Source organism: Gobio gobio (genome assembly GCF_949357685.1).
Source record: "Gobio gobio genome assembly, chromosome: 13".
NCBI lineage: Eukaryota > Metazoa > Chordata > Actinopteri > Cypriniformes > Gobionidae > Gobio > Gobio gobio.
Genome location: NC_137106.1, coordinates 35,399,681 through 35,415,230, shown reverse-complemented (window position 1 = coordinate 35,415,230; position 15,550 = coordinate 35,399,681). Strand labels below are relative to the sequence as shown.

At 34.2% G+C, this 15,550-nt stretch overlaps 2 protein-coding genes across 7 annotated transcripts in view; one reads left to right on the top strand and one right to left on the bottom strand.

Moving 5' to 3' along the window:
* Positions 1–2,276: 2,276 nt before the first annotated feature.
* On the bottom strand, positions 2,277–9,850 carry brms1la (BRMS1 like transcriptional repressor a). Of its 2 annotated transcripts, XM_079832287.1 has the most exons (10): positions 9,368–9,850; positions 7,500–7,590; positions 7,271–7,398; positions 7,096–7,175; positions 6,505–6,601; positions 6,329–6,418; positions 6,166–6,230; positions 6,042–6,081; positions 3,349–3,475; positions 2,277–3,247 (listed from the first exon to the last, which is right to left on the bottom strand). In XM_079832287.1, the coding sequence occupies exons 1-10, from the start codon at positions 9,501–9,503 to the stop codon at positions 3,130–3,132; spliced, it is 972 nt and encodes a 323-aa protein (XP_079688413.1). In that variant the 5' UTR covers positions 9,504–9,850; the 3' UTR covers positions 2,277–3,129. The 2 variants fall into 2 exon arrangements, with proteins under 2 accessions (XP_079688413.1, XP_079688414.1); XM_079832288.1 differs by lacking the exon at positions 6,042–6,081.
* Positions 9,851–11,218: 1,368 nt separating this feature from the next.
* ralgapa1 (Ral GTPase activating protein catalytic subunit alpha 1) overlaps positions 11,219–15,550 on the top strand; it is a 100,296-nt gene continuing 95,964 nt past the window's right edge. For all 5 annotated transcript variants that reach the window (XM_079832434.1, XM_079832433.1, XM_079832436.1 and 2 more), the window contains exon 1: positions 11,219–11,549. In XM_079832434.1, coding sequence (XP_079688560.1) covers positions 11,444–11,549 — 106 coding nt within the window. In that variant the 5' untranslated portion in view covers positions 11,219–11,443. The remainder of the gene's footprint in view (positions 11,550–15,550) is intronic.

The following is a 15,550-nucleotide window of genomic DNA, read 5'->3' as shown; positions in this document are numbered from 1 at the left end:
CCAAAAGTGATGTCCAGCCTAGGAATATTGATCTATAAATATAAGACCAAGTAATGAAAATGTAAAGAATAAATCGATGGGAATCCAATACGTCAGTAAGTTCTCTAAATGTAAATGTCTATAGGGAGAAACACTGTTTTATTAGCAACACTTCAGAGTTTTAAAATACAACTTCCAACTGATATGCATTAGTTATTAATTAATTTGACTATAATTTGAATAAATCACTCTTCTCCCAGCCAATAGACTAAAATATTGAAATAACTTTTACTACCTTCTGATCACACTGCAGAAACGTTGTTCTTAATCAGTATTTTTGTCTTGTTTTCCAGTGGAATTGTCTAACGATTCTTAAATCAAAATATATTTACTTGAGGTGCAAAATGACATAAAATATGAAGTCTTGTGTTCTGTGAAATTGTTTAAAATTATGTGAGTTTGTGATTAAAACAAGAATATCTGAATATCTGCCAATGTGCTAAAAAAAATCTACTTAATTAAAATGGAAGATTTCATAACTCATTGACAGATATTTGTTCTTGTTTTAAGCATACATTCACTTAATTTGGTTTCATTTTTCAAGATTTAATTTTACGTTTGCATCTTTAAGAATAGCTTAATGAATTTAAGAATTTTTCGCACCGAGTTAAGACATGCAAAAGCCCTTTGACATATTCACCCTTTATTCAATTATTATTTAAGATGTGTTACATTTTTAAGCATAGTTGTGCTTGGTCTCAATTGGTTTAAACATATCAAATTGTGCCGACATAATCTTTGCCCACTCATACATGCAAAAACAAGAGAGTAACAATAAGTTATGACAACATATGTTTTTACATTGCTTTAACTCATCAAAATAAGTTAAGCAGTTTTAAATTTTTTAAGCTGTACAAGATTCAACTTATTTTTTTAAAGTCAGTTTAACCACTCTGGTGCTCTTCGTTTAGGGGTTGCATTGGTTATCTTCCCGGTCATAAGTGACCGGACACCTAAAAATGAAACTTCCTCCACCCCACAGTCAATATTTATGCAATAATTATGATCTATTTTTGCCATTGAAAATTATACAAAAATTTATTTTTAAATTTTTTTTGTTTTATTATTATTGCAGTATTTCAGGTCAAGATACAGACTAGGCCTTCAAAATAATTTTTTTGAAGGCAGATTAGCGCCCTCTTTTGGAATTATTTAAGAAATCCTGCAACCATGAGTGTAATCACTAGAGGTCTCTATGGAGAGGCTTGAGAATTCCCTAGTTCTGTTTTGATCTCTCAAAGACTATTTATTATAAAGTTTTAGATGGTTTTTTTTTTTTGTTTTGTTAGAAATATAGATTTTTTTCTGTGAATTTGTGTTTTTACTAATTTCCTATGGTCATTTTTGACCGAAGAGCACAAGTGGGAGTATTTTTTTTTACGACCACTTAGCATGCTCGAATCATGGCCTCAATTTTTTGTGTGTATTTACATACCTAATGATATAAATGCCACCAAGTTTCATATCATTCTGATGAAGCTGTGATTTAAAAAAATTCTAAATGTGGTTCATAGGTTCAGTTTTTCATAGGTGTATGTGTGTGTGTATGGCGTGTGTGTGAGTGGATGTGTCAATATCACACTCTTGATGTTTGAGAGTGTCACCCCTTTACTGCTGTGTACTTTTTTTCAGCATCATGGCCGATTTGTAGATTGTACAGACAAATATTCGGAGAATTTTTGTGTTTTTGCCGATTTCCCGTTAATTTCCTATTTTTTTTTTTTAAGACCAATTAGCATGATCGAATCATGACCCCAATTTTTTGTGTTTATATACCTAATGCTAGAAAAGTCACCATGTTTCATATCATTCCGATAAAGCAGTGATTTTTAACATTTCAAAACAGAAAATTTTCCGGTCAGAAATGACCAAAGAGCACCAGAGGGTTAATGTAATTTCAGTTGATATGACTTAAACATCCACATTGAATGTACTTAATTTAAGGCAGCAACTTTTTTTTTTACAATGATATTGTAGTCAAGGTATGTTTTTGTTTTGCATAGTAAAAAAGTACTAAATTAAAAGTACAAAAGTAAAATATGTTCCTCGTATCAACTTGTCGGGTCATTAAAAACATGAGTAAAGGACAGTTCTGACTCCACTCACTACATTAGTTGTGCAATGATTATACAACTTCCCATAACAGAATGACTCCCCATTGTCTTTTTTTAACCCATGACATTTCTATTCTAGAATCTAGACTGAATTTTGTCATTCATAAAGGACAACAAAGCTTTATGATACTGAAATGCTGTATTTGAAAGTTTGTTCAATGTGAATAAGAAACTGAAAAAAATGCATTCAGCACAGAATTTGGATATAAAAATATGGATAAAACAAGAAATACAACAGGCACAGTACAAGAACAAAACCAAAGGGTAGTGTTATAACCCCACATGAAAAAAAAAAAAAAACACTGAACCAATCACCAGAACTAAAATGTACATTACAATGTACGATATAAAGTATTCATGACTTGATAAGACTGTAAATAGAGCAGCATCAGATCACATCTTAAACACAATGGGCAGTAAACAGCTGTTTAAAGGCCAGAGACTCTGAGAAGCTGTGATAACGTCTTGTTTATTCACTCCTAAAAAATACTTCATATATCTGTATTTCATATAAGATGTTGCACAAGCAAGAGCGTTTCGTTGCACTGAAAAGCCACCAAGGATGGCATATGTCATTTGTATCTGAACACAGTGATGAGGCAGAAATGTAAAAAAGTAGGACACCATTTGGTAGCTTGACACGGCATTACCAATGACTACACATCAGAACTGGGTTCTAATGCAATTAACAAAGCATAATGCAAATGGAAAATTTGAGCCCAGTCGTCAAAATACAAAAGTACCACGCCTCGTAGTAACTTCGTCTGTAATTAAATTACATTGTCGACCTTGTCCGGCGTGATAATCTTACAAATGGTGTTGCATTGACTATACAATAAAATAACACCAGCTTTCCCCACATTTCAAATGACAGACAATACACTAACATATCTGTTTTCAAACATCAAAAAAGGTATTTAATGATATACTGTACATAAAATGGCACTATTAAACATCTGATCAGATCTCAGGAAGATCAGGCATGTTTTATGGTGTATTTGCCTTTCTGAAGCTGTGAGATGTAGAGTTTTGACTTGCTCCCATCGACTCGTTTAAACCAGACTTCATCGTGATTGATTGTAGTTATTATAGCACTGTTTGAAAGAAAAGACAGGAGAAAAATGACTCGCAAAAGTGCTGCAGAATAATCGATATGAGCTTGGCAATTCAGCGCGTCTGGGTGAGGAACCCTCACCTTGTAGGATACTCGTCTTTCTTGTCAATACATATGGCTTGTCCACGGCTGTACCATTCCCCGTCGTAAAACAAGCGTCCGTCCTCCGAGCGGGCATTGTGCTGGTGTTTGTCACTCTTTGAAGAGACTACAACAAAGTATGAACAAAAATCACCTTAAAGCAACTGTACAAGGTTTCTGCAGGTTTTATGTATTCACCTAAATGTAAGGAATAAATTGAAGGGAACATAACACGTCAATATGTTCTCTAAATGTAAATGTCTACGCACACAATGAGTTGTATTATTGACACTTCAAAGTTTGAAAAAACAATACAATTTCCAACAAATCTCAATAAGTCCTTGGGAAATCTTGTGAAAGTGATTTTATGATTAAAACAAGAACAAATATCTGCCAATGGGTTCATAAAAATCAACTCAATTCAAATGAAAGTCATTTTCATACCCAATGATATATTTGTTCTTGTTTTAAGAATAAATCAATTCATTTTGTTCAATTTCTCAGAAAACAAGACTTCATTTCTTCATTTTGCATGCCGTTAAATGTATCTTGACCTAAGGATGTTTTGAATTAGTAGTGGAAAAAAAAAATCCTTTTTTTTTTTTGCAATGCAGAAAAATGCATTAAATTTAGGGCCCTATGAAATCTGTTTTTTTTTTTTTATAGTTTATTCTGTTTTCATTTATGGACCCTGACCATTTGAAAGCTTAGAATGTCTACTTTCTGGAGACATGCATCACTTTGGCATTTGTTTTACATAAAGTAACTTATTTACACTAAATTACTCTGCGACCATCTCCACCTGGATTTGGCCAATTGAAAAGATTCCCATACCCACATACAGTCTAATTACAAAATGTTGGAATCATTTTACTGGAAACCCTTTTTAAGTTACAAAAAACACTGCTAAAAGTGAGAAACATGTAAGTATATACATTACATAATGTATGTACACAATGCATACATTACATAAAACACTAAAAGACTGCGGAAAGTGATAAATATTATATTATATGTTGTGTGTGATATAATAAACAAATGTATATAAAATATAAAAAAAGACAAAATAGGCGCCTTTTGTATATTATTGGTTATAAATTCATTTTTGAAAGTGTTAATCTCAGGCCCTGTGTGTTCTAGCACCCTGCAGACAGTTTTGGTTGTTTCCAGCATACGTCAGCAAACACTGGAAAAAACAATTTAATGACACTGGGATATTGCATTTACCACTGTATATGTAATAAACCCCCCCTTTTTGGGGTGGGTTTATTACAGCTCAGACAACATATTACATGTTTATCACTTTTAGCAGTGGTTTATGAAACTTCAAAGGGTTTCCTGTAAAATGACACCAACATTTTGTATTTAGACCACTGTATGTGGGAATTAAATTTGGGTAGGCCAAATCCCCAAAAATGGTCCTGAAAATTTTACAGACTTTCATCCATCTTTGGAACACAAATGAAGATGATTTGAATGAAATGGGAAAGATTTCTGTCCCTCCATTGACAACTACCACTTCGACGCTTTAAAAAGTTCATAAAGAGATTGTAAAACGAATCCATATGATTTAAACAGTTTATTCCAAATATTCTGAAGAGACCTGATCGCTTAATATGATGAACGAAAGTCTTCTGGGTTTGGAGCGACATGAGGGTGAATAAATGATGACAGAATTTTCATTTTTGGATGAACTTTCCCTTTAAGTGTACTGACCTACTTTTGATTTATTCATCCGAAATTTGACAAATTCTGTGACTGTGTATTATACAGTAAATTCCATTTTTATGAATGGATTCTGCAATTCCATCCACATTTTCTGCACTGCAGAAATCATAGGGCCCTAATTTAATGCCATGATATTGATTTTAAGAGATTTTTAAAGCCTTAAATTGTGGTAGGTTAAATTAAGACTTTTTAAGACCTGTGGAAACCCTGCTGTAGTACAAACCAAAACAAATGCACTAACCACACATTCATGCTGTGTCTATATTTAACTGGCATTTGTTAAAAATTTACTACTTCGGAATTTGATGAGATTATTATGCACCAAAACTCCAGGAAGTTGCCCAGAGCAAAAGGGACTAAGTACATTGTTCAAGGTCACTTCAGTAAATGGGAAATTCTACAATAATTCCTGAGTTTACCCTGATTTGGATTAAATCTGTAACATTTTTGCCAAATGTATAACCATTACAGCAGGGGTTAAAGATCTGGTAACTGAAAAGTTATAATCACTCAAGATGTGATACATAATTACATACACTAATCTTTAAAACTTTGGGGTCAGTAAGATTTTTTCTAAATAAATTAATACTTTTATTCAGAAAGGACATATTAAATTGATCAATAATCAAAGAATCCTGTTTCCACAAAAATATTAAGCACCACAACTGTTTTCAACATTGATTATAATAACAAATGTTTCTTGAGCATCATTAAAAGGATTTTCTAAAGGATCATGTGACACTGAAGACTGATGCTGAAAAATTCAGCTTTGCATCACAGGAATAAATTACATTTTAAAATAGAAAACGGTTATTTTAAATTGTAATAATACCAACCCCAACCATCTGAACAGTAGTGTATAATTATTCCATTTATTCAAAAACTAATAATGTAAATATATATAAATGAATAATATAGTTTACTATAGTTATGAATATTACATATAGTAAGAAATATGATATTACCATCTGTCTTTACTCTGTGAGGTCCTAATGTTGCCATGGCCTACAAGATAGTAACACGATACATCACTTACAATATAATAAAAATGTCTTCACATAAAAAGAGTAGAGTTTTTGACGGTCTAACCTTCCGAATAGCAGTCCAGTCTTCCAATATATCCAGATCTTGCAGCATGTAAACTATATATGGGCGTGTTACGTGTTAAGAAACTCACAAATCATACGGTTATTCAAGCAAAATCCCGATAGACAGATTGTGGATATATACAGCAGGCTGTGGTAAAGGATATCGGACACAACGACAGGCTTTTTCTTTTTGTCTGGACTGAAGGGATCTTTCTTCTTGTTTTTTCTCGACTGTAACTCATCATTCCAGAGCTCTGTAGGGGAAATATGATTGCAAAAGATTGCATAGATAACACAAAAGCGCACAAATTATGTGTGACCGTATTAACAATTCCAGTACCTGAGGTAATATCTATACTATGGCGGTCTTCCTCCAAACGTCTGATCTTCTCCTCCAGTTCACTCTGAACCGTATCAAATAATAAGAGTTTCTCACTCTAGAAGAAATAAATTGAACCAAATTAGAGTTACATAACATTTAGTCACAATGAAATTGCAGTGTTGCAGAATATTGCAGTATTTCTTATAAATGATTTATCCGTGCACAACATTATTTCTTTGAAGAGGTATGTGCCCTCATAATCTTTAATCAAAATAACTTCCCCTCCATCGTTCTTCTCTGATGATGCGTTTCGGGGGCGGGGCAACCTGTCACTCACATGAGATCGACAAATAGCAAACCACAATCAATCCCGTGGACAAAATCAAGTCCCGCCCAATTTTATTTATTGACTGAGAAGCTGTTTCACTTTGATATACGTCACAACAGGGTAGAAAAGACTATCGCAACTTCCATTTCATGCTGCCATTAATTCTGAAAGTGCATTTAAATAGATGTGGCTTCAAATGTGGCAACTGACTAATAGAGATATTACAACAGCCTTACGCAATATAAACACTTCTGTTTAGGTAATAGTGGATTACATCTCACCTCCCAGTGCTGGAGTGCTGCTTGGGTTTCACAGTCGTATTTATTCTTCACTGACTCCAAGCACAACTCTCTGTAGATACCTATGCATAAATGTATTATTTAAGCAATGAGATGACGCACTCGCTTACCAAATAAAGAGCAATAATCCCCTGTTCGGTTTGGACATCAGACTGACCTGCAACTTTAGTTCTAACTTGCATATTCTCCTGAAGGGTCGCAAGAGGTTCCAGGTACTCGGGGGCCTTTCCTGACATCACTTCCTGGAGTTTGGCATCAACTTGATTTAGTCTCTCTTTATATAACCTAATAAAAGCATACAATCTTAGTGACCAATGTGGAAAATCCACATGTAAATTGCACATGTGCAAGCACAGATTAAATTCAAACAAGATGATTGTTCATACTGGTCTTTGAGGTCAGTAAATTGTTTTTCTAGATTGGTCATTTCATCGAGGCATTCCATCCTTCGCCTTTCACAGTCCTCATCGTCCATTTCTGTAATTAAGCATAGATAAAACGATATAGCCAATAGATAGACAGATTGATATAGATAGACAGACACAGATAGATAGAAACAATATAGATATATAGACAGACAGGTTGATAGTTAGACAGATAGACAGGTCGATAGATCAGATAGATAGATAGACAGATCGATATAGATAGACAGACACAGATAGATAAATAGATGATAGACAGATAGATAGACAGATCGATATAGATAGACAGACACAGATAGATTGAACAATATAGATAGACAGACAGGTTGATAGTTAGACAGATAGACAGGTCGATAGATCAGATAGATAGATAGACAGATCGATATAGATAGACAGACACAGATAGATTGAACAATATAGATAGACAGACAGGTTGATAGTTAGACAGATTGACAGACAGACAGGTCGATAGATAGATGATAGACAGATAGATAGACAGATCGATATAGATAGACAGACAGATAGATAGAACAATATAGATAGATATACAGACAGGTTGATACTTAGACAGATAGACAGACAGGTCGATAGATAGATGATAGACAGATAGATGATAGACAGATCGATATAGATAGACAGAACAATATAGATAGATATACAGACAGGTTGATAGTTAGACAGACAGACAGGTCGATAGATAGATGATAGATAGACAGAACGATATAGATAGACAGACACAGATAGATAGAACAATATAGATAGATAGACAGACAGGTTGATAGTTAGACAGATAGACAGGTCGATAGATCAGATAGATAGATAGACAGATCGATATAGATAGACAGACACAGATAGATTGAACAATATAGATAGACAGACAGGTTGATAGTTAGACAGATTGACAGACAGACAGGTCGATAGATAGATGATAGACAGATAGATAGACAGATCGATATAGATAGACAGACAGATAGATAGAACAATATAGATAGATATACAGACAGGTTGATACTTAGACAGATAGACAGACAGGTCGATAGATAGATGATAGACAGATAGATGATAGACAGATCGATATAGATAGACAGAACAATATAGATAGATATACAGACAGGTTGATAGTTAGACAGACAGACAGGTCGATAGATAGATGATAGATAGACAGAACGATATAGATAGACAGACACAGATAGATAGAACAATATAGATAGATAGACAGACAGGTTGATAGTTAGACAGATAGACAGGTCGATAGATCAGATAGATAGATAGACAGATCGATATAGATAGACAGACACAGATAGATTGAACAATATAGATAGACAGACAGGTTGATAGTTAGACAGATTGACAGACAGACAGGTCGATAGATAGATGATAGACAGATCGATATAGATAGACAGACAGATAGATAGAACAATATAGATAGATATACAGACAGGTTGATACTTAGACAGATAGACAGACAGGTCGATAGATAGATGATAGACAGATAGATGATAGACAGATCGATATAGATAGACAGAACAATATAGATAGATATACAGACAGGTTGATAGTTAGACAGACAGACAGGTCGATAGATAGATGATAGATAGACAGAACGATATAGATAGACAGACCCAGATAGATAGAACAATATAGATAGATAGACAGACAGGTTGATAGTTAGACAAATAGACAGACAGACAGGTCGATAGATAGATGATAGACAGAACGATATAGATAGACAGACAGACATACAGATAAATAGATATATAGATAGATAGACATATAGATAGAACGATAGATAGACGGACAGATATAAGTTACAGATAGATAGATTGATTCACCTGAACTTTCTCCATCCTCGGAGACAGAAGAGCTTTCTGTATCCTCATCTTCTGAAGTGCTCCCCTCTTGCTCTGCGAAATCCACCTCCATCTCTTCATGGTTGCTCTCCTTCTTTTCTCTCGAGTGCACTGGCATCCTGTCTTTTATTAAGATTCTCGTAAATTCTGTAAACTGCTTCTCACCTTTAAATCAGTCCTTTTTGTGAGCAGATGTGTTTGTTAGCTTGATGTTATTGCTAAAAACAAAAGACATAAACATTTTATGTATCATGCTAACAAACGTTTAAATCCTGCAAGTGACTAGTAGCTGTCGTTTAGTCTGGATTTGATGGAGTCAAAACGGGGAGCTTTAGATTATTAAGTCGCCTTAGCTGTTTTAATATTTTTGTAAAGCACAAAAAAATCTCTTTTTGCTTCATTAAGCCATGCTACCCAGTGAAAAGCTGGGACAGTGGCGCGGAATGTGCGCTGTTGCAGTGCTCTGGGAATTGTAGTTTTTATGTTGACGCGAGTCCCTCCTGTAACGTGGTTCATAGTGGACTAAAGAACTACAGTTCCCCACCGTCACTCGTCCTGTGGAGAGCGTGTTTACCACTGTAAAAACAGACTATATAAATCAATGGACGAATGGATGAAATGATTGTGTTATTTTAATTGTAGTAAGTCAACTTCTAAATTCTCGTCTATTATTATTTGATTTATTTTGAAATAGAGTTACAGTTCATCCAATTTCATTTGACATTACAATAAAAAACTACAACACTGAAACCAAACATTATTAAATAATCCTCTTTCTTATATTTTTTTCTTTTTTTTGTTTTTATTAATTTATTCCCAAAGGAATATGGCACAAAAATAAAAGGTATGAAATGAGGAGAAAACATTATTTTAGATTTTTTTTAAATTAAAACTAGTTTACTTGTTTTTACTTGTTTGCTTGGACATACAAACAAATAGGCCTGCAGAACAAGTTTGTGGATAAACAAGAAATATACTACTGTACTACCTTACATTTATTTACTTATTGAAGTGAATGGTCTAAAAACATATTTCAAAAATATGGAATTTAGACTTCTGCTCATGAATCAACACAAACAAACAAAGATTTTGATATCATTATTTCATAATATATTGTCTTTCATTGCAAAATATAATTTATATTCACAATGATAAATACATGATTATATGATGTTACTGATTTGAATTTTAAATGTTTGTTGTTTGTTGTTGCAGTCAGGCTATTTGTCAATTTTTTAATTGCGCAAACGCAATTGATATAATTTAATTTGAGCAAATAGAAAATGACCCTTCATTGAGTCACAAAAGCAAGAAATAAAATGAAAAATAGAAATATCAATTAGAATAGTGTACATAAAATATAGACATATAAAACCTTTTAATAAAGAAAACAAGATTACAAAAATATATAAACAGTCCACAATCATATGGTGTTTGTTTACCTGTATTTCTGTGCTTTGAAACATTTTTACATTTGTTACGTTTTATATAATTAATTTTAGTAAATAGAAATTTACCCTTCATTGAGTCAAGAAAAATAATGAAAAATAGAAAAGAAAAAAAATCAATTAGAATAGTGTACATAAAAATATAGACATTTAAAACCTTTCAATAGAGGAAACAAGAAATCAAAAATATATAAACAGTCCTTGATATAACAGTTTAGAAATGTCTTACACGTTTTATCATCAAATATGAAGTGCAAGGATCTATTTTCACATAAATTACCCCTGTTTATGAATGTAAAATATTTAGCCTCGGATGACGTCTGGGCGTTGAATGACTCTGGCATCGTGTTTTTCATGTCGCGTCCAGGGGCTCCGCCATGTTTTCAGATCTTCAGAGAGGTGTGTAGTTCACAAGACACACACACACAGAGGAGGGCTGGCTGCTCTCTTTTCTTTTGTCTGACCTCCTCTGCAAAAATGCACACCCCAGCACTAATTCCTCACGTTTCCTTACAACCCATAACTGCTTTCGAGCCGTAAATTTGACAACCCCTTCCATGTATGAAGGAATTAACGGAAGATTATCATTAGCTCTTCGAAACATCTCGGAATGTTCTCTAAAAAACCTCATGGAGATGTCAGGAAATCGACACAGAAAGTCCTGGACCCCAAGAAAGACGTGCTGACAAGATTGAAACATCTTCGAATCGTTATTGGTGAGAAATAACTCTGTCTGTATTCATTTTATGAACCTAATGCTGCCTTGCATGGAGCTAACATGCTATAGAGAGGAGATTGAAGGCACCATCCGCAGTCATATGGTGTTTGTTTACCTGCATTTCTCTGCTTTGAAACCTTTGACAGTAAATGACAAGTTTGCATTTAGAAGTGTGGTCTGATATGCAATGATTGATAGGGTCTTTCTCTTGCATGGCTGAGTGTTTATGTGTCTTTGCAGTGGGTTTGGTTTTGATGTGACACATGCATTGGTTTCACTGTAACCTCTTTAGATGTCAGTGAATCTTGAGGTTGAATTGATGTTGTTTTTGCAAATGTTGACTGTTTTGCTATTGATTTCAATTTGTTATTCTGTCTGCAAGTGATTAAATGATTAACATTAGGGTTAGAAGTCGAGGAGTATGAGAGTTTTACTGAGAATCATACTCATAAACTCAATTATATTCTCTTTTGAACACGTGCCAAAACTTGCAGTTTGTGCTTCAATGAAGTAAGACTTTAAAATCTTGTGTGAACAAGAAACTAATTGTTCAGAGATCGGAACTTGGTGACACTTTAAGGTGACGTGGTTGCACGTTACTACATGTACTTACTATGGTAATAACAGTAAATTATGCATAATTACAAGTAACTAACCCTAAACCAAACCCTAACTGTAACTCTATAGTAAGTACATGTAGTTAATTAATATTCTCTGTGCTTTTTTGAGTAAGTACAATGTAACTATGTCATGTTAAAATAAAGTGTAACCCTGAGAGCGAGAGAGAGAGAGAGCGACATGATGATAAAATCTCACTGGCAAATTCATGCCTGTCATGCATAATGCAATAGAAGGAAAACAATGCCTCTTGGCCAGTGGAGATTAGTTCATGTTTTGGGTGTGGGACAGCAAAGATTTGGTTCTTTAGTACTGGAGTAACAGAAATAAACCTGCACTTCCTTTGGGAAAAGTCAAGGAAGTCAGAGAAGGAATCCGTCTCAGGCCAGTTCCCTCAGATTCCCGAGTAGTTTAGCTGCACTGACTTCCTGAATGTTAGACATGTGGATGGTTTATGTAACATCACAGATTTTTGAGTGAAGGTGCAGTGTCTGTGGTTAAAGAGTCCTGTTAGAGATGTCGGCCTGCCGTGGAGTAGTTACTGCCTGTCCAATCACGACCCCGTTTCCTGAATTGCTCTGTGTGGCGTTATCTGGCTTCCTGGTGCCATTGTGTTATGCTGAGGATTGTTTTGAAACTGAAAACATGATGTTGCTATGTATGGCAAGGAAACTGCCTCCATTACATTTAAAAAGGATTGTTGAAATTGTGCCTGAGATTGTTTCATAGTAACACCAAATTCTGCTTTGATTTTGTACTGGATATTTTCACTGTACAATCCAACGGGTGTTAACACTTATTAGTTAACTTTACTTAATGTCTTAATTTAATTGTAAAAATCTAGTAATCTGTACTATTCACATACTAGGCCTAAGCCTTGGTTACTCAGAAAACCCACGTTAAGACTAATTGATTGGTTTGAGTGCCATTTTTGTCTGGGGAAAAAAAAGTTTTTGAGGCGGGGCAATTCTTAATAGACTTTTCACTCATTTCTTCCACTTCTGCAGTTATATTTCTCTAGTTGCATTCTCTCATTTCCTCAAGTCATCTTGAATATTGAATTGAAAATTGAGAGAACATCACATAAGCCGACTTCATAAATTGATGTTGATTTTCCTAAAATGTTCTTGTTTGAACTCGCCATTATGGTGATCAGTGTTTCCTTTTGGGTGGGCACTTGGAACTTCATTTACTGTAATTCTCTTCCTATTGATGCAGGGATGCAACAAGAAATCACAGTTATTTGGTTTCAAAGGAAGGGAAGTAATACAAAGGTTGTTTTTAAAGGTGATCTAACTTCTAACTAAATAATTAACCAGGCTATTATATGTCAAATAATGATCTTTTAAAATTGTGTTTTTGTTAACACGTATGTCATAAACACCTTGTGAAACTTTTAATTGGGTTGATATAATCCCTCTATAACTGTGACAATATTTCGCAATTGACCATGCTTGAGTCACACACACAGACTTCAACATTCAGCATGCAAAGCACAACAATGGTAGCTATCCTAAGTCAAGAGGAAATCTAAAGTAAATGAAGGATCAATTATTCTCTTTTTAGTTACTAGAAATCTTGTCTAAGTGAACTATACTAACTAAGCAATTGTCAATACAACATACTATTCCTATTTCACTTTACTTATTTTTTTAAAGGCAATCGGTTTGTATGTTTTTTTTTTAAGTAAGTCTAACTAATTAGATGTGACAGTGTTAAGGTCTATTTTAAAAGAAAGTGCAATTGTAAGTAGAGGTGGGTAAAAAAAATTGTGTATTTCAAAGAATTAACATTTTGCCTCATTGTACTGTTTGTGTTTGCATGGCAGAAAACTTATTTTTAGTTTTTGCACTTTTCACATTCATATTTTCAGGGAAAAGCAGATTTTCCACACAGTTTACCACAGAAAAAGTGCCCAAAACAAACAAACTAGAAATATACACTACAGTTCAAAAGTTTGGGGCTGGTAAAGGCCAGGTGTACTTCATTTATCGTGTTCCGCTCCGTCTCACGCACAGTTGAGCGCGCAAGCCCAAAGTCAGGGCTCCAGACTAACTTTTTTCACTAGGAGCTCAGTGGCCCCCAACTGAACATTTTAGGGGCACAACCAGAAATTTTAGGGGCGCACACCGTAAATCAACATGCTAGCCAAATCTACTAATTTCCACTGTATTACTAATAGGGATCGGTATCGTTAAGGTTTTAATGGTATTACTACTCTTACCAATACTGCTTATCGATCCGGTACTTTAACAGTATTCTTATCGGTTCTTTTTATTATACTTTATTTAATTTTTTTTATTAAAAAAAAAACATAATTAAGAACATAATTAACATGGCTTTATAATCTGAAAAATAAAATATCTATAGCAAAAGAAACCGCAAAGTTTGAACAAAAATATAAAACATCTATTTGTAAATGGACCAGTGTGCAGGCATTCGGAAGGTCTTAACATTAATATTACAGTAGAGAACAAACCTACAAAGAAATCTAATAAAGTAATGAAATGTAAAATAACACTGCATAGTTTTCACTGTATAAATTGATAGATTAATGCTTATAAAAGCTAAAGTTATTAATTCAAGAGATATGAATATTTTCTATTTGCCTTTTGTTCGATTCGAATTAATGGCTCAATCGTCAGCAGGTTTATTAGACGCTGCCCCTTTAAGACCGATCGAATGTAGAACTAATAATATCATATTCTCCTATTTACGCCCATTTAAGATATAAACTGTTAAAATAACTACTCTCCAATCCGATCAATTTTTTGTATTTATTTGTTGTTTATTAGATGGTTTAGACGCGCACACGGAGCCTAAAATATTAAGTGCAAGTCGGTCCATTTCGCAGCACACACACATAAGCCGCCATGAAGTTGGAAACAGCGTCTCTTGCGCGGATTATTGTGCATTTAATAACTCTTTATTATCAAACACATCCCGCAGTTTAGCAACAGTAGAGAGACTGCAGTTTACAACAATCACTGAATCTGACGTTTAGTTTAGGTTTAAGGAGAAATGACAGCGGCTGTGAAGGGAAGGATGAGCTCGACGGAACAGTTTTACCACATATCATCTTGTTATAATTCTTGGAAGCCAAAATCGAAAATAAAATTAGATTAATATCACAGCACATCCCTAAAGTTTAAGCAGACTAAACTTCTGTGTAGTTCTCTTGGCCATCGTCACTCATTAAGCTGACTGACGTGTTGTGTGCGCTCGAGCTCCACGTGAGAGAGCTCTCGCTCGCTTTCTCTTTCTCTCTCTTCTGGATTGCGAATGGCAAAAATGCATCACGGACAAATTATTTAATATTATCTCATATAGAAATGGCTGGCAAAGATAGAATTTGCCAGACATAACGTCTATCAATTATAA

Excerpts from the sequence above, each read along its gene's own strand:
- brms1la (XM_079832287.1), bottom strand. The coding sequence starts at position 9,503 with ATGCCAGTGCACTCGAGAGAAAAGAAGGAGAGCAACCATGAAGAGATG. Across the intron at positions 7,591-9,367 it reads CGAGGATGGAGAAAGTTCAG|AAATGGACGATGAGGACTGT; the intron begins GTGAATCAATCT and ends GCTTAATTACAG. Across the intron at positions 6,419-6,504 it reads TAGTATAGATATTACCTCAG|AGCTCTGGAATGATGAGTTA; the intron begins GTACTGGAATTG and ends TTTCCCCTACAG.